The sequence below is a fragment of the Sphaerodactylus townsendi genome, linkage group LG05 (genome assembly GCF_021028975.2).
Source record: "Sphaerodactylus townsendi isolate TG3544 linkage group LG05, MPM_Stown_v2.3, whole genome shotgun sequence".
NCBI lineage: Eukaryota > Metazoa > Chordata > Lepidosauria > Squamata > Sphaerodactylidae > Sphaerodactylus > Sphaerodactylus townsendi.
The window spans coordinates 96,044,303-96,066,167 of record NC_059429.1 but is presented as its reverse complement, the minus strand read 5'-3'; the positions used below and the strand labels follow the sequence as shown (position 1 = coordinate 96,066,167).

General features: G+C 41.7%; 1 protein-coding gene across 4 annotated transcripts in view; it reads left to right on the top strand.

The window, feature by feature from the left end:
* Positions 1-1,435: 1,435 nt before the first annotated feature.
* Positions 1,436-21,865, top strand: part of CSDE1 (cold shock domain containing E1) — a 43,878-nt gene continuing 23,448 nt past the window's right edge. Inside the window, exons 1-12 of one of the 4 annotated variants that reach the window (XM_048496211.1) lie at positions 1,436-1,570; positions 5,865-6,252; positions 6,858-7,017; positions 9,053-9,202; positions 12,569-12,767; positions 13,421-13,530; positions 13,893-13,985; positions 14,406-14,503; positions 14,965-15,046; positions 15,500-15,628; positions 15,803-15,928; positions 16,177-16,389. In XM_048496211.1, the coding sequence (XP_048352168.1) occupies positions 6,892-7,017; positions 9,053-9,202; positions 12,569-12,767; positions 13,421-13,530; positions 13,893-13,985; positions 14,406-14,503; positions 14,965-15,046; positions 15,500-15,628; positions 15,803-15,928; positions 16,177-16,389 (1,326 nt within the window). In that variant the 5' untranslated portion in view covers positions 1,436-1,570; positions 5,865-6,252; positions 6,858-6,891. Of the gene's footprint in view, positions 1,571-5,864; positions 6,253-6,857; positions 7,018-9,052; positions 9,203-12,568; positions 12,768-13,420; positions 13,531-13,892; positions 13,986-14,405; positions 14,504-14,964; positions 15,047-15,499; positions 15,629-15,802; positions 15,929-16,176; positions 16,390-21,865 lie in introns of those variants that run through there. The other 3 variants (XM_048496213.1, XM_048496212.1, XM_048496214.1) reach the window with 3 other exon arrangements.

Sequence of the window (21,865 nt, the reverse complement as noted above, 5' to 3'; positions counted from 1 at the left end):
CAGTACAAGGAGCTGCAATGTGTAGCTCATCAAAGCCATTGTTTATTGAGTAAAAGCTATACTTATGAGTCACTGTATCACTAAGATAGCAATCCAGATAAAGTACCATGTATTGGTATGGCCCTTAACATCATGATCCCTGGCACCCCAACATGCCCAGAAATTTCTCACTGGCACCAGAAATGGGTTTGAAGTTTGCACCTATATGTATTTTCTGTGCAGGTGTACTTCTTGAACAGGGTTAACTGTCCTCTGTGTCATTTTGTTACTGCAGTTTTGCTGTTTGGAGGGCAGAGAGGAGAAATGATAACACAAGTGTCGTTTCACATATATTACATTGTTTCAGTAATCTTTACATGAATACTGCAGGGTAAATCACTGTTATTGGCTCTATAGTGCAGGCTGAAATAAGAAAATAGGAGTGTATGATTCTACTGTTGCAGTAGGACTGGGGAGACTCGCATTCTAATTCTGACTCAGCCAGGAAGCTTGCTGGGTGATTTTGGACCAGTTATTCTCTCTCAGCACAATCTACATCACAGAGTTGTGGGGTAACCAAAGAGGTGGAGGAGGCCATGGGAACTGCACCGAGCTGCTCAAAAGGAGGACACCATGTACATCTAATAAATGAGCTCAGTTATTCTGGAGAATAACACTTGCTGGAGATATCTTTTTTAAAATATACATTTAGCTATTAGCTATTCTCTAATTCTCTCCCTTTTGAAATAAGAGGTGGCCTGAAGATTGTCATTCACAGTTCGGACATCAACATCTGATATGTTATATATGTTCAGATCATATTTTAAAATCAGGTATGGAATAAATATCTCAATGTTGGAAGCTGCCCTGTGCCTGTGAAGGGAAGGGCAGCATATTAAACCAATAGATGAAATGAAACTTAATTTTAGTAGCCAATGGCATGCGGCTTTCAACATAACTTTTTGCACCCATCAAGAATTTCCAGCAACAGAAAATTGGGGGGTTGGAGAGAGTTTACTTGCAAGAGGTAAGGCTTTGTTGGTGGGGAGAATTAGAAAACATATATTTACCTCATGGAGTATGTTAATGGGAGGACAAAAATTAGATGAATTGAGGTTAGGGCTTTCCTGCTACCAGGCTCCAGTCCCTTTAAGTGCAGCATATATGACAGCCACTCAACAGGTGAAGCTGTAAAGCCGGGTTAAGTTTCTCTGTTAAATAAATTCCTGCTTGTTATGCTACTAATGGAAAAGTGCATGAGCCTTGCCAAAAGCAAAGGTAGCCATTCTAGGGTAGGACAGTTCACGTGGACGTTTTTACACCCGACAAACGGGGCAAGGCTCAAGGGATTCTGCAGCACCTTTGCTACCTAAAAATGCGCGCATGCGCAACACACCCATACTCAGCAGAAACTCCTTAAGCGCTTATTGTCCCAGTCCGAGCCTGGCGGCGGTACCTTTTCTGCGCACGCGCGAATCCACCTCCGCCCCATTCCTCTGCCCGCGAATCTCGCGAGAAGCCGGGATTTATTCCTACGTGCTGTGCCGTGCTGCTCATGGCGGCGCTGGAGCGGGGGCGCTGAGCTGTTGGGGTAAGTGAGATGCCTGAGGGAAGGCCGCAGCCTCCCGTGTCCGCCCTGGGCGGCTCTGAGAGCGGCAGATAACGGGGCTGTAGTGGTGTGGGATGTCTTCTGTCAGTAGCCCGGTGGCCAACGGTCTTCAGTGGGGAGGACCCCTCCCCCACCCGCTCGCCCGCCGTGTCTGCTCCTTTTTTACCGACGGGCATAAAAGGGATGGAAGGAGGACGCTTTTGGATCCGGGAGGTCATGTCGGGTTTCCTGAGTTTTACCTCCCCGTTGCCTTAGTCGGTGCAAAGAGAGCGCGCTGGTGGGCCCGAACCCCATAGCACTACGTTTCCCGAGATGCACTGCGAAAATTGCTTTGCCGCAGGGGCCGCCGGGGGATTGAGTACAGGGGCGCGGTACTTTGGATGGTATCGGAGACGGAAAGCACTACAGTTCCCAACGTGCCGCCTGTCAGATGTTGGGCCCCTGGGCTTTCTGGGGGATGGAGTCTCGATGTCTTTTACGGCGTGGAGCAAAGGCCGTGATGTAACTACTTCTCCCAGCATGCAGCGTAAAGATGTGGGGAGGGGAAGAGTAGGTCAGTCTTCCTTTGTGTGAGGGGGAGCAGCCGCCATTTTCCTGCTTCCCCCCCACCACCACACACACCTTTAGTCTGGGGAGAGGGGCAAACAGTGGACACGCCCCAAGCGCCGGAGGGTGGTAACTCCCCGTTGGCATAAGCGGCAGTGAGGGACGCCCAGGGCTCACGTCTTCGCTGCCGTCAGTGGCTTTAGGGCTCGAAGCTGGGTTTCCGCATCCTTTGCTGTTCGGAAGCGGACCCCTAGACTTATCGCCCCTCAGTAGCAAGAGCCACCATCTTGCAGCCTAGGGACCATGTGCTGTGTCTGCTGTCTTGAATCTGATGCTGCGGTATGGGGTGGGACAGCCAGCCATGTTTCTTTTCTCTTATATGTTGATGGAAAGGATAATAGCGTTTATTCTCTGGCAGGATTTGTAGGTCTGCCACAATCACTTAAAGAGATCTGGAAGTTTAAAACAATTTTAATTATACCTTCAGGTTTCAATGCAAATGTTTTTTTTTTTAAAAAATCCTTTAGACAATTTAAGCACACCATTTTAGTAAAGCACCTTTTGTCATGGCAGATGATAATGTCTGAATACAGTCTAGACTCTAAATAGTTACAAAAATAAATCATTTTTCCATTTGTTGTTCTATTGGGTTCTGCCTTGGTTTGACTCCAAAAAATGATTGTGTACTCAGTGGCTTACTAAGGATGCTAATGCTATACTTTTCAAACCAAAATTTAGGTATTGTGTTTTCATTCTCACTTCCATGATGTGATATAATTATTCTGGCGTTGCATGTAGATTCTTGTAATAAAGAGTATTAAGTTTACACGTTACCAAATACCATTTGTGGAATTGCATTTCTTAAATGCCTCCAGCAAAGTTGTTCAGAATTTTTTGTAGGAGACTCTGGAAACACAGTAACCAAGAATGTTGTTAAAGTTACAGTGCCATAATGTGGCTTCCATGTATTAAACCAACTTTGCAGACATATATTTTTTAAATTACTTATGTGTCTGAGAAGAAAAAATAAGGACAACTGTTAACCTTCTCCTTACTGTCATTGAGATAATCCTTTGTGAATTCATGTGTTATAGCCGAGACTGCTGCATTGAAGGTTTGGCAGCTGCACTGGGTGTTTACCATTGGGAGGAGTATTTATAGCAGCTGAGCTGAAAAGTAAGGAATTTAAAGCACAGACATACACACTGATTTCACTGAGGTTCAGACTAAGATCTTTGCTGGTAAAACAAATGACTTTCTATAATAAAATATATGAAATATTTAAATTTCACCTTAGTTAGACTGCAGTGCTGTGCACAGTTTATTTAGGAATATTTGGACTTGTTGAACATTATACAGTCAGTGTGTTGTAGTTGTTGAGAGTGTTGGACTAGGATCTGGGATGCCCAGAATCAAACCCCTGTTCTGCCATTCAAGTTTGCTAGGTGATCATGGACCAGTCACATACTCCCAGCCTAACCTATCTCACAGGATTGTGAGGATAAAACAAAAAAGGAGAACTATGTAAGCCACTTTGGGGAGAGGAACATGATACAAAGCAAGTAAATAAAAATAAGGAAACATGCATAGTATTGGGTCATTAGTTCATGTTGGATTCACTATATGCTCTGTCCTCCCCCCCTGCTGTATAAGGTCCCAAACATCATCGGGACCCATTATTCTCTTGGGAGGGTTGCATATGTGTTTCGTGGGGTACTGTTTTAGAATGTAAACTTTTAAACTTTCTATATGTTTTTATATATGATAGTATATTGTTCACCGCCCTGAGCCCTTTGGGGATAGGGCGGTATATTAAATCAAAAAATAAATAAATAAAAATAAATAAATAAATAAAACACAAGTCCTTTGATTAAGTTGCTATAGTGTGTTCTTACAGAAGTACTCAAAAAGTATTTTTTCTAGATTTTATTGGCGAGAAGGAAAGTTGGGTAGCCTCCAGTTTGTCCTGAGTTTGGGTGTTGGTAAAGCATTTAACTTTATTGTGTCATTTTTGCTCCAGTAATATAAAGTACTTTCTACTGTCCCCTATTACATTTTCTCAAAAAAAAAAACCCTCTGAAGAAGTTAGAGCTTAAGGGAGAGTCCAATAGTATAGCAATAATCCTATAAAAACTGAAACAATTCTCCCTCATTCATTTCTGTTTCCCAGCTCACTAGCTCTCCTGATCAGTCCTTTCTCTATGTAACAATCTTAATGTGCCCTCCTTTCCTTGTGACTTAACACAGTACACATCCACTGAGGACTGGCTGTTGAGAGAGCTCTTCTAGGAGTGAGAATCCTTTGCTTTTTACTTCATCCTAACTATGTATCGTCAAAAATGGTACACAAGCCTGAATTAATGAGCAAATAGAAAGAAAAGAGATCAATTTGATACTAGTGACAACCTAATCCAACCGTATTGGACTATACAATATAAAGCATTTTGAAGTTCTGTAGTACATAGAGTCTGTGGGGAATATATAAATCTTTGAAATTATGTATAAGTAATGACTTTCACTTGGGCATTGCCCTACAGTTTCAGGTTGAAAAGTGGAACGAAATGGTTACATTTCAGTTCTGAAATCTTTTGAGTGGGAATATTTGGTTTTGGCCAGCAAATTGTAAAGATTGCAAAATATGAATAATCAGCATAGTTACGCAGGATACACAAGGCAACAAACCAGCCACGATTGGTTTCTCCATGACAGTGTCATTTTATTTATTTATTTAGAACATTTTTATAGTGCTGCTCCAGGAACCTGCCCAAGGCAGCTTACAAAATAAAAGTAGTAAAAACCAAATACTAAAATATTAATTAAAATCCTGTGGTAAAAACACCTGTCCCAGTATAAAAACGTAGGTCATAAAAACAGACCACAGACAACTTAAAATAACAGTTTGCATGCTGGAATAAAGCTAAAAATCACCACTTAATTAAAAGTCTGGGTGAAGACAAACATTTTGGCGTGGTGCCTAAAAGAAAGCAAAGCAAATACAAGATAAGCCTCAAGGAAAAGGGCATTTTACAAGTATGGTGTCGCTGATGAAATAGCCCCTGGTTGCCACTTACCTATCTCTGAAAGCAAGGGCATAGAGAACAGGGCTTGTGAGTCAGGTGGGTCTTTCACAACAATGTCTGTGAGCCATTTAAGGGTTAGAAGAAATAAAACTTTGAGTTATGCCTGGAAACAAATAAGTATCCAGTGCAAATCTTTCAGTACTGGGGTGACACTGTCCCTGTATCCTACCCCTCACAATAGCCTGGCTGCTGCATTTTAAATGAACTGAATTACAGCTTGCCTATGTCAAAATGTTGAGGTCAGCTGTTTTTCAGGAAAGCATAATTGAGATGAAATTCCTTTTGTGATAGAATAAATATGATTTTGAATATTGTACTTGAAACATGTTTATGAATTATTTGAAACTGGGGAGAGCCCTGGCTATTGTTTAACCATCGCAGGTAGTCTGGATAAGTAATAACGAAGTTTGCAGTAGTTGAGATCTAACATTGGAGTTTGTTCACTGGCTGTGGAATATACTGTTTTTAGCTGGTGTACAGTCTGTGAATAGCTAAACAGAATTTTTTAAAGCGTTAATAACATTTCTAGAGCCAATTGTGAGAGGCTGACTCTTCTGCTAGTTGGGGTGAGGCTGTCTTGTGTCAAATGTCCATAGCACATCTGTAAGCCAGTGACATATTGAGTTTACTTTGTTTGTTTCTTTCTCCAGTATGAAGTGTAACAGAACAGAATTTACCACCTGAAACTGCTGCTTCAAGTTCAGATCAGGAAAGGAACATACCACATCGTAACAACAAAACAAGACCAAAGAAGAGTAAACTTTACACTGAAGACACAACACTTGATCTGAAACAAGAAGTTTGTGCCTACTCAACAGCTTCAAAAGAGCACGTCCCAACGCTGCTAGTAGTCTTTGTTTTCTTCAGTGCTGTGCTGAAACTGCCCAGCACCAGTTATTCCTTATTAGGTTGATAGATCACTTTTCTCTTGCTATCTCTTTTTTTAACAATAGCAATCTTCAAACTTTGAAACGTGTGCTGAAACGAAGAATCGGCGAATATACTACTGAAAGTGCAATATTAGAATATCACTGCGAGGTTGGTGCATGTGCTCTGTTTAATAGCAGCATATTGTTTTAATGGTAGTGTCTGAGAGAACAGTTGTTTTGTTTAAATCTGTACTACTGCTGTTGGTCAGAATGTCAAATATGGCTATGGCACTCCTCTTAAATTATTCCAGTGTTTCAACATTACCGTTGGTTGTACTTGTTGAGCTAATAGAGTACAGTTTTTTAGCTATCTTTCAAAGCTTTCTGCTACTATTTTCCAGTTTCTCACTTCCAAAATCAGTTTACTCTAATGCTATGAATCTGGTCTCAAACTTTCTTCATATCCTTTTCCCAATTACTGGTATCTGTCAGTGAGTCTCCATTTCATAAGCTGGTAGGCTAAATGTGAATTATCTGCTGTTGTAAGGGTAGCAAAATTGATAGTAGCCATGGGTTCATTTAGCAGTCAACTTCTTTCTCCATTTCAGAACCCCTCAAGTAAATAAAGCTAATAAATGCTTCCTTAACTAGCACATCGGTCCCTTCTTGTCTAAAATGTTAGGAGGCTGCCAGAATGGCAGCTTTTTTGATGACGCTGGATAAGTGGCAGATTTACATTGACAAGGTTGTCTTGTTTGATTTTGTTATATGCAGCATTATAAAATTAAGTTGAAACAGGCGTAAAAATATGGCAAGCACCTGGAAAGAATTTGTTGAATTTTCCATGCCGTCTTCTCCCCCTACTGCATACGTTAGTGCCAACCTGGGCAATGCATCTCCAGTCGGACTGAATTTATCACCTTATGGCCAATCAGTAAGTTCTTTTGCCATATTAGCAATATTCTTAAAGGTAAATCCAAGCTAGCTCAGATGGTGTGATGCAACAGCCTCCTTTGAGCAAGAAATATGTGGCCAGTTTGCCAGTTATTAGCAGAAATGCCTGCTCATTTGGGGGCCTCTTACCAAAGGGAGGCATCTTGTAAACCTACCAGAGTGCGGTGAACAGACTAAAACTCTCTACTTTTGATAGTTGCAGTTTGAAAGTCATTTCACACTCTTCCCCCTCATTCCCAATCATTCTCTTCATTGGTCATTGTACCAGGCCTAGTTCCTATAGCAGGGCAATTGGTTACCTCTCCAGCTGTTCTTAAAAAAATAAAACCAATACAGACAGAATTTTGAAATTCTGCTGTCACTTCTGTAAAAAACGTAAGGATCCATATTCTTGAAATCTGAGTTATCTGCCTTTGAGAGTATTTAACAGAATCTCCTGATCTGTTTGTGGGAACTCCACCTTTAGCTGGGACATACAGTTAATAACTAGTTAATTGAGGCTATACCACCACTGTGCTAAATTAGCAAAGAAATGGTATGGTGAGTTTAGGAAAGAACTATTTGATTAGTTATGTTTATAGCTTAAACTGATACCATGTGCTTTCTCTTTAATAGTGTGGCAGTTCTCATGACTGGTATATTTGAGTAGGAGATGACTTAAAGCTTTCTAAGACTTGTCTAAATAAACAATAAATAGTTACTGCAGTCATGACCATCTAAAACGCGAGTCACGTTTCTCAAAATCATTTTTTAAAATAGCTGAGGATGTCTGAAATGGGACTTTCAGTGTAGTATGGGGTGGAGCTATCCCTTTCTTGTAGAGCATATACTCTACATGTACAGTTCTTAGGTTTAATTCCCAGCCTGTCTAATTAAAGATGTTAGGTAGGAAGAGTTTCATCTCCAAAGCTTGGAAAGCCACTGCCAACCCAAATAAACACTGGCTAAATGAACCAATAGTCTGACTCAAGGCAGCATTAAATATGTAAAATAAGGATTGTTCCAGGGTATAAGATTTTAAAATCTCCTTGTCTTCAAAAACTAAAAGTTACCCATTAATGTGATATTTTCCCTGCATTATGGCTTTGGCATGGGACAAAAGTTAACTAGCAACGGTCTGTAAATATGAGTGACATACATTCAGTAGAATTTACACTTCAGATAAATTGTCCGCAGCATTTTTTCTGTTGAGTTCTACTCTGTGCAATAGCATATGCCTAATGTGTTTAATAAAGCTGTGGTAGATCTCATGCCTTCTGTGAACTTGCTGCCACTGTTGCTGAAATGATGCTAAATTGAATTAAGGATCAAATGTTGAACTGATCACGCATTAAATTCAGGTGGTATGTTGTGTTCTCCAAGTCATGAGAAGGCAAAGATAGAACTGTCTATCTTTCAAAGTCTGGAAGTGTTGCGAAAGATAGGTTAGCTATCTTAAAATGGAACCTTAGTATATGAATGTGCTTTCTAGAAGGTTTGTTGAATATGCCATGGGCATAAATCCTTGAGCCTCTTACTCAAAGCCTTGGCTACAAAAAAACAGAACCTGTGTAACAAGAAGCAGTTTTTTCTGGCTCCTACTTAAGTACCTATTATTACTCTCTTCAGAGTGAAGGGTTCTGTTCTCCATTTAAAGTGGGAAAGAGAGAAATATAACACTGTCATATTTGGGCAAGTTCTTGTTGTAGTGCAAGAACATGTATAACATGACAACCATTGACTTTGTCTACTGTGCATATTTTTCTCCAGTGACATCTCTCCCTTATTACTCTTGTGCAAGAGTCAGGGTTCTGGTAGTTTGAGTTATCTCAGACATTATTGGAGAGGAATTACTGACCTAGAAATAGAGCTTTCTCATACAATTGATGCTGTAATCATATGAAATGCGAAATTTGGATTGACTACTTTTCACTTCCAGCCAAGTCTCTTGAGACATGGAATTTGATAGTTACTTGGATGTATTTTAAAGATGTGCTAACTATTGACTAGTTATACTGTGTACTATGTTATCACAGCTGTATGAGATGGAGAACCATTATACTGTGTCATCAGATCCTCTCCCCCCTCCTGCAGCTCCCCTTCCTTCTCATCCTTTACCTTTCTCTTCATCTTCTACATCATCTGGGTCTAAAAAACAGAAGAGGACCCCCCTTTATCAGAGATCTGTAAGTCAGGGTGTCAGTTAACAGACATGTCATCACAGCATGGTGATCTTAGCTGTTAACTCTTAATGTACTTTTGTTCTCACTTCTAATGTCACAGGTATTAAATCTCCGTAACAACTTACCTGATAAAATGCCACCTGAACCAGCTGGAAATGTTGCTGGATTCTCAGATTGTGCATTCCTGTATCTGTTTCAGAAACTTAATGTTTGTGTGTGGTGTCTGATGGGTGGGGATTGCCACTTTATTTTATGCCTTATAAAATGTTGGTTGAATTTATTTTTTTCTGCTTGTAGCAAAACTAAAGTTTAATTGGAAAAATGATAACACAGATCTAACAGAGAAGCTTTCCTTGATGCATTTACAGTATGACAGGATCTCTGACCAACCAGCTTAAGAGTTGTGAGCATCCTCTCCAGAGGGATTGCTGCATTTCTAATGTTGCCAATTTTGTAATACTGTATATACTCGGGTATAAGCCGACCCATTTATAAGCCAAAGCACCTAATTATACCACCAAAACCTGGGAAAACTTATTGACTCACTTATAAGCTGAGGGTGGGAAATGCAGCAGCCAGCTTCCCCTACTGAGTCTCTGATGGAGGTGGGCAGGGGATCTCTGCACCTTGCTCCTCACTCCCGCTGCCATGGCAGCTAGAGCAAGCCTGCTGCAAGGCTTTGACAGTCAGGGGGAGGGAGGGGTGTGCGGCACCCCGCTTCCCTTCTGTCGGCATTTACAGTAAGCAACTGACTCTGTCTCATTATGCAAACTCACTACACCTTCCCTTCGAGGAGACTCTGCCTACTCGCAGGAAAGGGAATGGGCAAGGGAAGCGGCCGCCTCTGGAGCTCCACGCACGGGTGTCCCACGTTTCCCGTTTCCTAACAGCATCACCTCAGCCAAAGAAGTGCAGGAGGTGTGTGTGTGTGTGTTCGCGTGCACAGGGGGGATGCATTTTTCCCAGGGCAGAGCGCCGAGGGCGAAGGCATCCCTTTCCCTCTGCCCACTTGGCTGGCTGCCTCCTCACCTTTCCACCAGCAAGGATCAGAGGAAGCCACTGGAGCAAACCCAACAGACGACTTGCTTTTGCAGGGAGGGCTCCTCTGGGCAAGATCTGGATTTTTTTCAGGGCAGGAAGACTCCCTGCAAAACTGAATTCGCGGATTTTGCTAAGCGCACCAAGCCTAGGGACCTATCAACATCTCTCCTCCCCGCCCTGGGCTCCCACGCACTAAAAGTTCCATCGCCCTGTCTCCCAGGGGAAGGGGAGATGAGAACTCGCGTGCCCACAGAGAGGGCTCTGACTGCCACCTTGGGCAGGAGTGCCTAGGATTTGCAAAAGGAGGCAGGGCTGGGGGGGTAGGATAATCCCGCAGAGGATTAATAATTTGCATATTCAGCAAAGGCTCATGGGTATGCTATAAACAAAATTTAAAATTCATTTTTAATTTTAGTTTTATACCTTGTCCATCCCAAAAGGGCTCAGGGCAACAACAACATGTTAAACCTACATTACAGGTAAAAATTATAATTTTAAAAATACTCACCATAACTTTAAAGATAGCCCAAAGGCAGGACCTGTCTGATAGCAACCCAGCTATATTAATATATGGAGCCAGTATGGCTTCGTGTAGCCAGGGCTTTCTGGAGCACTTGCACCCATGCTCAGCCTGGCAGGGGTGTGTGGCCACGTTGGGCCATTCTGTGCCCTCCACCTGGTGATGCCAGTGAGGCAAAGCCTCCCCTCTCTTGCTGTGGGGGTCTTTCAAAGTTTCCTCTCTTCCATGGTGGGAAAAGAGGGAGCTGTCAGATCTACCAAAGCCTTGACTCATGTATAAGCCAAGGAGGGCTTTTTCAGTACAAAAAATGTGCTTAAAAACTCGGCTTATACGCGAGTATATACGGTATGTTAATATGTTTCTTTCGGGTGATTTAGGATTTGGGGAGGGGGAAGAATTTACTTCAGAGATAAAAAGTTCCCACTTTTCAACGTGACATATTATCACTTTTGAGTCTCAGTTTAAAAAGCCTCTAAAGACTTTTTCAGTCCATAATTATACATGCTTACATGCTTATCCTCTTGATCTCATCTGGAGTTACTCCATAGTTAGTGTGTTGAATATTGCAGTTTTTGACTTCAGACTCTGACTGTGAACTTCATATGCAACATTGTTCTTGAAGAGTAGGTCAAGAGCTTACTACAGCTGATGACATAGCTGTTTCTATCAGATTTCAGTGCAGTTGAGCAAATGATCGGCTTAGTCATAAAACCTGGCAGTTTTTAAAGTTTGGGATTTTTATATCTCTGTGGTTGTTCAGCGTAGCAGAAAATTGTTTTTCTTAAACAGATACACAGGGAATTGCTGCATGCGTAAAATATAATATCAGAATGCATGATTTTGGCAATGCCTTGTTTTGAACTTGCATGGTGTTTTCAGTTGTTGCTAATAACACCTTAGGGGGGTGCCCTAATAATAACTGTACTGGATTAATTTTGTTAACAAAGCTGTTGTAAAAGTCCCATATGATTAAAGACTTGAAGACTGTTTTATCTACATGTTGAAAAGCTATGGAATATTCAACATTAGCCATTCATCTGTAATCATTTCTCTCCATTTTATGGAGTTGACAGATCCATTTCAGTTGCTGAAGGAACTCTTGCAATGAATGAGTATGGCAAGTGACAATACCTGGCAGTCCCAATGTTTTGTAAAATTTTAAGGGTAGTGTAAGGACTGAAGCAATTGTGGAAGTCATTTTGAGGTTAAGTTTGTAATATTTTGGCTCTGGTTTTCAAATATTTATTTATTTATTGGATTTATTATGCCCCCTCTTCCGGGCTCATTGTGGCTCACTACATATCTATATAAAACTTTTAATAAAACATAATAGAACCAAGTGACATTTTAAGTTTCCAGTTCAGTAAAATTTAAATAAACGTTCACAAGAACAACACCAAGGGGTCCTGATAGAACTGACTAATAGAGTTGGTAATCAGAGATTGGAAGGGGATGCAAGGTGGTCAGCTGTAGCTGCCTCAACCATATGCCTGGTGGAACCACTCTATCTTACACTTGATGACATGTGTAAGCAAATGCAGACAGTATATAGACTGATTTTGATTGCAACATGACACATATATAGTAAGTTGAGTTACCTGTGTGAGGTTTGTTAAAGCTGAGTTCTGCAGCTGATGGCATGTATTTCATGTACCCTATGCCTCAGTAACTAATAGAAGTCAGTTTTCTTGTTTGATAGTTTTTAAACATTAGTAAACTCAGTAGTAGTTCTTCATTTTATTAAGTAAGACTAACAAAGGACTGGGAATTGCTCTTGCAAGAGCTAACAGTTTTCCTTTTGGTTTCAGATGAGCTTTGATCCAAACCTCCTCCATAACAATGGACACAACGGGTACCCCAATGGTACTTCTGCAGGACTGCGTGAAACTGGGGTTATTGAGAAACTGCTGACCTCCTATGGATTCATTCAGTGTTCAGAACGGCAAGCAAGACTGTTCTTCCACTGTTCACAGTATAATGGCAACCTACAGGAACTTAAAGTAGGAGGTAATTAAGGGACTGGTAGAACTTTCTGAATTTGAATATGTAATTTAGTTACAAAGCTTAACACCTTTTCCTGTTATGGAGACATCTGTATGTAGCCAGTAAACTGTTCTCTTGCTATGGTATTACTCCTGAAGTGCTGCCTGGTTGAAGTAGTGTACTACAGAATGGTTTTCAAACTGTGTTCCTTGGGTGTTTTTTGGGTCTCCTCTTTGAGACAAGCTTCCTTGCATGTTCATTGATGGTAGATTAGTTTGCGACCAGATTCAGTAATGGTAGACCGTGTGCAACTGCAGGAGCCTGCAAGTGTGTTCTAATGGACCACTTGCAGGTTGTCCATGGCAGAAAGGTCAGTGTGGAAAATGTCCTTTAATGGTAGAAAGGATAGGGTATAAATGCTGTATAGAAGGAGCTGAGGTGGGTATGATACATGATCAGAGTCTGTTCCTGACTGAGGTCGAAAGAAGGTCTTTACAGTGGTTGCAATCTGTTTATAGACATGTTTTCATGGCATCTGACAAGCAGTTTTGAAACAAAGCTATTGGTTTTGGTCTACAGAAGTGCTGCCTAAGTAGAGTTGTGTGTGTTTGTCAATGCCCATTTTGTTTACACATAACTGAAAACTAAAAATTATTTTGGCTTCAATTGTTTTACAGATGATGTCGAATTTGAAGTCTCTTCTGATCGGCGAACTGGAAAACCTATTGCTATTAAACTGGTGAAGATAAAAACAGAAACATTACCTGAAGAGCGAATAAATGGACAAGTTAGTGGATGTGATGTTTTATTTTTTCTTTTCCCTCAATGCATGCCATTTGCATCTGCTGTGGTCAAACAGACAAGGACAGAGTTAAGTGTAGCATGCCTCTCCTTAGTTACACATTTTTCTCAAATCAATTTTAATTTTTTCTTGTTTTGGCAATACATAAAACTGGGGTTTTACTTAACCAAGAACAACTCTTACAGTTCACATAAGTTCTGTAAGATTTAACCTTTGCAGCATGACGTACTATTGTGGGTTACCTGTAAACTGCATCCCTGAGTGTATAATAGAAGATAACTAACAATCTGTGATGCGTAATGCTGCCTCTGGAAATAATTAGCAATGGATTTTTTTTTGACTGGTAGGTTGTGTGTGCTGTTCCTCACAACTTAGAGAGTAAGTCTCCAGCTGCCCCGGGTCAGAGTCCAACAGGGAGTGTATGCTACGAACGTAATGGGGTAAAACTTATGTATTTACTTAAAACTTTTTGATTGATCCTCCCTTGTAACTTATGCTAAAATATAAAATATTTGTTAGAGTAGGTAGCTAATACTGTGCCTGATTTTTGAAAAGTTTAAATGTAAATTGTTAATTTTGTATTCATTAAACAGAAGTTCATTAGAAGAAATCTGATGTTTCTTAAATTTATAATTCTGAAATATTTTCAGAAGTTCAGGTTAGAGCTAAATGAATTAAAATATTGAAGTAGAAAAGTTAATGGCTGCTAATGTGATTACTGAATTTTTTTAGTTTCATAAAACTACACAATACTATAAATAACCAGTATTTTCTCAAGCACTAAACTTCAGCAGTTAAAAGAGTCTATTTTTATTCTTGTGCTAGCAAAATATTAATCCTGAATCAATTTCCCCCCACAGGAAGTATTCTACTTAACTTATACCCCAGAAGATGTTGAAGGAAATGTTCAGCTGGAAACTGGAGATAAAATAAACTTTATTATTGATACAAATAAACAGTAAGTTGATAGTTTATTATGAAATAAATTACTGCATAGTGATTTCATGTTGTCTTAAGTACTAAAACTTTCCAGAAACTAGAGTTTCCAAAAACCAGGGCTGTTGCTTTAAGGTGAAACTTGCTGTTCAATGTACACCGACCTCTCAATCATAGTAGTGTTGCTAAAGGTACTATGGTTTGGAATTGTTATTAAAGTTTATAGTTCATTTGTCTGCATCTTCAAAACTGATGAATAGTGAAACTCAGTTTAGCTCTTTATTTGGGAGCTTTTAAAAAACATCTGAAACTGCCATGGCATCTTTCAAGTATATAAACTGACATTTCCTTGCTGAAATAATGTGTCACTTAAGGGGGGTGGGGGCTTGGATATACCAAATATGTATCCATTAAGAATTGTTGTCTGTAGCAAAAATATTGAGAAATCTTCTTGTCCTCCTTGTATTTTTTTTTCCTTTCTAGTACTGGTGCTGTAAGTGCTCGCAACATTATGCTTTTGAAAAAGAAACAAGCTCGGTGTCAAGGAGTAGTTTGTGCCATGAAGGTAACTAACACTTTGCATCTTTCACTTGCGTCTGAAGTAACAGTGATAACCCATTCATTAGCCTAGAAGAGAAAAGTGCACAAAGTCTACACTTTTGGTAACAGTGTTCTTCCTCCCAATTCTAAAATATTTAGAATGATTTAAACTATTGAACTTCTTTAAGCATTGAGTTTCTCCTCTTTGACTGCCTTTTTTTGGCCATCAAACCACAACTGACTTATAGCAACTCTGTAGGATTTTTTTTGGAGGCAGTCTGAGTATTCCTTGGAGGTCTCCCATTGAAATGCTAGCTAAGGGTGACCCTGCTGAGCTTCTGAGATCTGATGAGGTCAGGCTTGCCTGGGCTATCCAGGTCAGAGACTGCCAGCCTCCTTAAACTTTGTTTTAGCTAGGGTCTGTTAGGTGATCTGTGCCAAGTTAATGTCTTGCTAAATATTTGTGTCCTTCTTGCAGGAAGCCTTTGGATTCATTGAAAGGGGTGATGTTGTAAAGGAGATATTCTTTCACTATAGCGAATTTAAAGGTGACCTAGATGCCTTACAGCCTGGTGATGATGTGGAGTTCACAATCAGAGACAGAAATGTAAGACCAAATTCCTTAAAATCTAATTCGGGGAAGGGTGGTAAAGAAGTTTAATAAAATAAATAAATAATAGTAGGTTAATGGCTTTGGAAGCAGCCTTAAATATTTTATTAAAAATTTGTCTGTGAGCAACATGCAACTTCCACATAGCTGACTGACTGGCTTTTCTTATAGGGTAAAGAAGTTGCAACCGAAGTAAGACTTTTGCCTCAAGGAACTGTTATTTTTGAAGATATCAGCATTGAACACTTTGAGGGAACAGTAACCAAAGTAATTCCAAAAGTACCCAGCAAAAATCAGGTAATTGTGCAACTCATTCAATTTTCAGCTTTTTACATGTAGTGTAGTTTGATGTTCAACATTGTGATAAATGGTACTGAGTAAAGGGAAGAATTTGGAAAAAACAATTTATATGGAAATCCTAAACTTTGTTTCCATTCACTGTGCACCCTCTTCCATTGTGGGTACAGTGCTCTGCAATATTATGTATTTCTTTGGTGCTGTTCCTGTTCTAATTTCACTTCTCTCTGTTTAAATCCTATGATCAGAATGACCCACTGCCTGGGCGCATAAAAGTTGATTTTGTGATTCCTAAAGAACTCCCCTTTGGTGATAAAGATACAAAATCAAAGGTGACACTTTTAGAAGGTGACCATGTTAGATTCAACATTTCAACGGACCGGCGTGACAAGTTGGAACGAGCCACTAATATTGAAGTTCTTCCCAATACTTTCCAGTTTACTAACGAGGCTAGAGAAATGGTAAGCATTAAGTGTTCTCTGTAGGGAGATCGGAGTAGAGTATGACTTTTGTGTGGTATTATAGTCATATGTTTCTTACGTTCTTGAATTGCAGCTAAGCTTAGATTTGCAGCTAAGCCATTACTACATTCCTGTAATAATGAGTGAGGTAGTGGGAATTATTTTGAATGTTTAGCACACTGCAAATCCCTTGGCTTTGGGAAGAATCATATTCCCATGAGGCAGTGATGTATCTTCAGCAGCAAAGAGTTTTAAAAGCTTCTTAATAATGAAATTTGAATTCCCAACCTATCTTTATATGGTGGCCATACCTAAATTAAGATAGTGATTGCCCCAGAGCCATGTTTTTGTGACTTCTTTTTGTCAGTGGTTGATCTGTTATTGCATGTTTTCTTTATTGTTCCAAACAATTGTTGCCAGGGAGAAATTTCTTGCAAAATGGCTGTTAAAATTTTCAGCCATTTCTGATACTCATAAATAAGATTGTTTCTGGGTGGGTTTTGTAAAGCATGTAGGGGTTGCCGACGCAATTTTTCTTTGCCCTTTTTAATTTTAAAATATTTTCATGATGTCTGGCTTATAGGCTTCTAAGCCTGAATGAAGGGGATGTATCTTCAGCTGAAGATGTAGCAAATTAATGCTTGAAGACATTAGTTGTAGCCTTATTAGTATAATGTAGTTGCATGATGCAAGTCTCAACTAATGGAATGCTTTGGGTGTTAAAAGCAACTTCTGATCTGATGATTTATAGTGGGAGCATTCTGGAAATTCTAAAACTAAATTATTCTAAAATATTCTAAAACTAAATTAGAGGGAATTTGGTTGCCATATCCTTTGATCATATATGGAGATTCTGTCATTGAAGGAGTTCCACTGCTGATCTTGTGTCACAGGAGGGCTGCCTGATGCATCTCATTAGATCTGTAAAGGTCTGGTGATATCCATTCTGATGTAAACTTTACATCTCCCCAAAATCTGAAGAGTATCCTTGTATCTTTAAAGCTGAGGCCAGAACATAACAAGCTGTGTTAACAGAGCCCAAGAAGCTGAGTGTGCACTTTTGTCCCCCCCCCCCCCCATCTTTTTTGACCAGCTATATTATTACAGCAACTACATTTGCTACTGATCTGCTACCAAGTCTAATTCAAAGTGTTGGTTTTGACCTTGAAACCCTTCCCTGACTTAGAGGCTTTGAAATGATAGTGTTCTCCAGTGTGTTCCTACCTGTGAATTAAGATCACAAGGAGACACCTTCTGACTGTCCCATCAATCAAAGATGCTCATTTGGTGGACATACAAGAGATGCCCTTTTCAGAAGCAGCTCCATGATTACGAAACAGTGACCTGGGGGGGAGGGGGTGTGCACCTGGTCCCCTCACTTACACTCTTTAGGAGGCAGTTGAAGACCATTTTATTTAGGATCAATTTGGTTAAGTTTACTAGCAGTCCTGAATTATGATAATAACTTTTTGGTTTTTATTATTATCACAGAACTTTTATTAAGCATTGTTACATATACTAAACAATCTAAAATACTGCCTAGCCAGTTAGCCCAAATATACACATCAGAAAGTATACTGGCAGGGGCTGATGGGAATTGTAGTCCATAACATCTGGAGTGCCAAAGGTTCGCCACCACGGGTCTATCTCCAATTTCATTCGGGCCACCAGGTCTTGCATTTCTTTGTTGCATTGTTTGCATTTTGCATGTATTTGTGCCTTACCCATAGGCAGAGGAACTTCATTGAAATATTCCCAAACTGGGTTTCTTTTATCCTCTGCTGTCATTGTAGACTTTCTTCTCCGGGGAGTGAATAATATGATAAACTTCAGCTATACTTACAAAAATCCTAAGGCTTGTGGAGTATTCTACGTGAAAGGTTTCACTTTCATTTGTATTGCTTGCCTCTCCCTCCTCACACTTAACTCCTTGTGCAGACTACTCCACTCTAAACAATCTTCTCTTAATTAGACTTTTTGAAACTTAAGAGATAAAGGGTTGATACTATGCAGATTTTTTCCCCTAAGGAATGAGTCTTTTCCTCAACTCTGTATGTTTATTTTATAACATTTTTGGTATGAAGAGAACGCATGTTATCTCTGCAAAGACAAATTCATAGCTTTGAGAAGTGCAAAACCAGACTTCTGTGATAATATCTTCTAGATGGAAAAATTGCCCAAAATAATCTTGCAGAAACCTCTGGAAGAGTATGGTATTGCTCCTGCAAGAGGACATCCGCCTCCTCCTCAAAGCAGCAGCATTTCCAAAAGATGTCTCCCTAGACATTCTGACCTTTGCTCCCAGGGCTATGGTCTCCACCAGGGCCTCCTTCCTAGTTCTATGGCTCCAGGCATGACAGGCAGATTTATACTTTAAGAATATTGTGACCGCATGCCCCTTCCAGGGGGGAAAAAGTGTTTGGCAAAGGTCTTGGTCGGATTCTGTCGAGTCCAGAGATAAGAACAGGGTCATGCCTCATAGCCTCAAATGCCCACCCCTTAGTAGCCATTTCTCTCCTACAACATCCTTCTCAGATTTTGCCAGGACCCCAGAAAGCCATCATGGAGCCATTCCTGTCAGCAGCCTCTTAAGAGACCCTTCAGCAGAAAGTTCACCCACAAGGCAGACAAAACAATCCTGACAACAGAAGGTAGGGCATGATGCCAATCCCTGCCAGGTAGGGGGCAGATTAACAGCTTTCACCCCCTACCCCACCCCCAATGGGTCGAGTCCTAAGCGAACAGTTGGGCCATCAAAGTAGTTTCTTCAGGTTACAAAATAGAATTCGAATCCTACCCCCCCCCCCCCACGACATACTGGTCTCCTCTCTCTCTCTCCCAGAACCCAACCAAGAAATCTTGCACCCTGTACACAATTCATCACCTCCACAGACCATAGGGAGGAGAAGGTGTGTATTCAATCTTTATTGTACCCAAACGCAACAGGGATTGGAGGACCATCCTAGACCTCCAACTACTAAACCACTTCATCAAGCACAGGCACTTTTGAATGGAAACTCTACACCCCAGGAGTTCCTGACCTCCATAGACCTCATGGAGGCGTTCCTCCGCATCCCTATCTTCCAGGGGCACAAAAAGTTCTTGCGGTCCTGCATCAACGCCTGTCACTATCAGTTCAAAGCACTGCCATTCGGCCTCTCTTCGGCTCCTCACATCTTCTCCCAAGTTACTAGTGGACCTGGTAGTCCTCTTGCACCGGTCCAACGTGGCACTCCACCCCTACTTGGATGACATCTTCAACTGATCTCTCTCCACTGCTCGGGTGGAGAGCAACACAATCAAGGTCCTGTCCTTCCTGCAGGCCCACGACTTCCTGGTGAACTGAGACAAGAGCTCTCTCGTTCCCACCCAGAGACTGGAACATCTGGACGTCATCATCGACACCTCAGCCAATAAGTTCTTTGTTCCACCCAAAAAGATAATCAGAATCAGGGAACTAGTACTTCAGACCATTCGCGGCAGATCACCCTCCCTCATGGCTCTATCGTCATTCCTGGGCCTAGTAAATTCCACTTTAGACGCTCTCCAGTTGGGGAGGTTTCATACCAGAGCCTAGCAACAGCTGTTTCAGGATGACATCTCCAACAAGTGTCACCATTCCATCAGCCTTCCCAGACAGGTTGAGACGGGTTAAGTGCATCCTGACATGGTGGACCATGCCCTCCAAACTGCGGCAGGGGAAGGCTTACTGGATCCTACTGCAGGTCTTCATGGACGCCAGCTAGTGGGGCTGGGGAGCCTCACTGGAAAATTACCCAGCATAGGGCCTATGGTCCTCGAAGAAGTCATCTCTTCTGATCAGTCGCCTGGAACTGAGAGCAGACAGTCTTCCTTGCTGTCTCCACCTTCCAGGCCCATCTGAAGGAAAAGCACATCCTGGTCAGGACAGACAATATTGACACTAAGGCGTACCTCAACCACCAGGGTGGTGGTCACTCTCCTTGGCCCTCCACCAAGAAGCGTCAAAGATCCTAAGGTTAGCAGAATGGACTCTCCTCTCCCTACACGCGGAACACATTCAAAGGACAGCCAACCTCCAGGCAGATTGGTGAAGCCACCAACAGATATTGGAGGGAGAATGAAGCCTGAAGGGGAATTGTTCACCTGGATAGCCCAACAACTGGGCACTCTGGAGGTGAACCTATTCACCACCCAGAACAACACCAAGACCCCAAGGTTCATTTCCAGATACTTCCACAAGGAGGTGGGGCCATGGACACCCTGCCCGCTTCATTGCCAGAGGTGCTTCTTTATGCATTTCCGCCACTTCTGATCCCCAGGTTCTTGAGGAAGGTGTCCCTCTCTTAGGCGGAGGTCATAGTGTTGGCCCCCAACTGGCCACGAAGACCCTGGTTCTCAACACTACCAACGGTTGTCTATTTGACCACCTCTGGAGCTTCCCACACCATGGGACAGGTTGCACCAACCTCCATCTTCCACCCAGACCCCGCCAAGTCGAAGCTAACCACCTGGAAATTGAGAGGCAATCCCTCCTAGAAACAGGCCTCTTCGCCAGCATCACCCACACTATGCTCTTCTCCAGGAGACAGTCAACAAACCAGCAGGCATCCATACATCATCAGGTTCCTTAAAGGGGCCAGAGCCGGGGAGAAGCCCCAGGTCTACCATTTCCCGATGTGGAGTCTGAATATGGTCCTCAACAAGTTAATGAAGCCGCCCTTTGAGCCCATAGCTCACATCTCTATCAGCATGCTCCGCTAAAGACAGTGATCCTGGTGGCCATTATCTCAGCACAACACGTCAGAACTCGCAGCCCTATTGGTACATCCAGACTGCATCTTCCACAAGGACAAGATCATCCTCAGGCCCGACCCCAGCTTCAGACCCAAGGTGGACACCGTTTCACTGGGAGCAGGAGTTGTGCCTCCCACCATTCATACCAAACCCAAAGCTTCCCAAGGAGGTGCTATGGCATAATCTGGACATCAAAAGGTCCTTGAATACTCATCAGGACCCAGCCATTCCAGAAATCTCAAGTCTCTTTTTATCTCTGAATCTCTCCCAACAGGGGGAAAGCAGTTTCCAGCAGCACCAGCAGCCATAGCCTCATGTTCTGCATCATGGAGGTGTACAGGACCATGAAGCCGAAACACCCTCCGGGCATCACAGCCCACTCTGTCAGAGGAGTGGCAGCTAACACTGCCCTTTCAAAGAACATGTCCGTGGAGGAGATCTGCAAGGCCGCTACAAGGTCCTCCATTTCAACCCTCATCAAACATACAAAATCAATCTCTTTAGCTCTTCCAATTTAGCCTTTGGGCACAAGATCCAGCTACACGTTCTGTCCTCCTACAAGGATGGCTCACCCAACTAAGGGGACACTGCTCTGAGAGGTCCCACAGGATGTCCTCTAGCTCAGCGGAGAATGACCATTGGTACTTATCTGTGAAGGGTCCTTCTCCTCTGAGCATAACAAGGACATCTTGACCTCCCT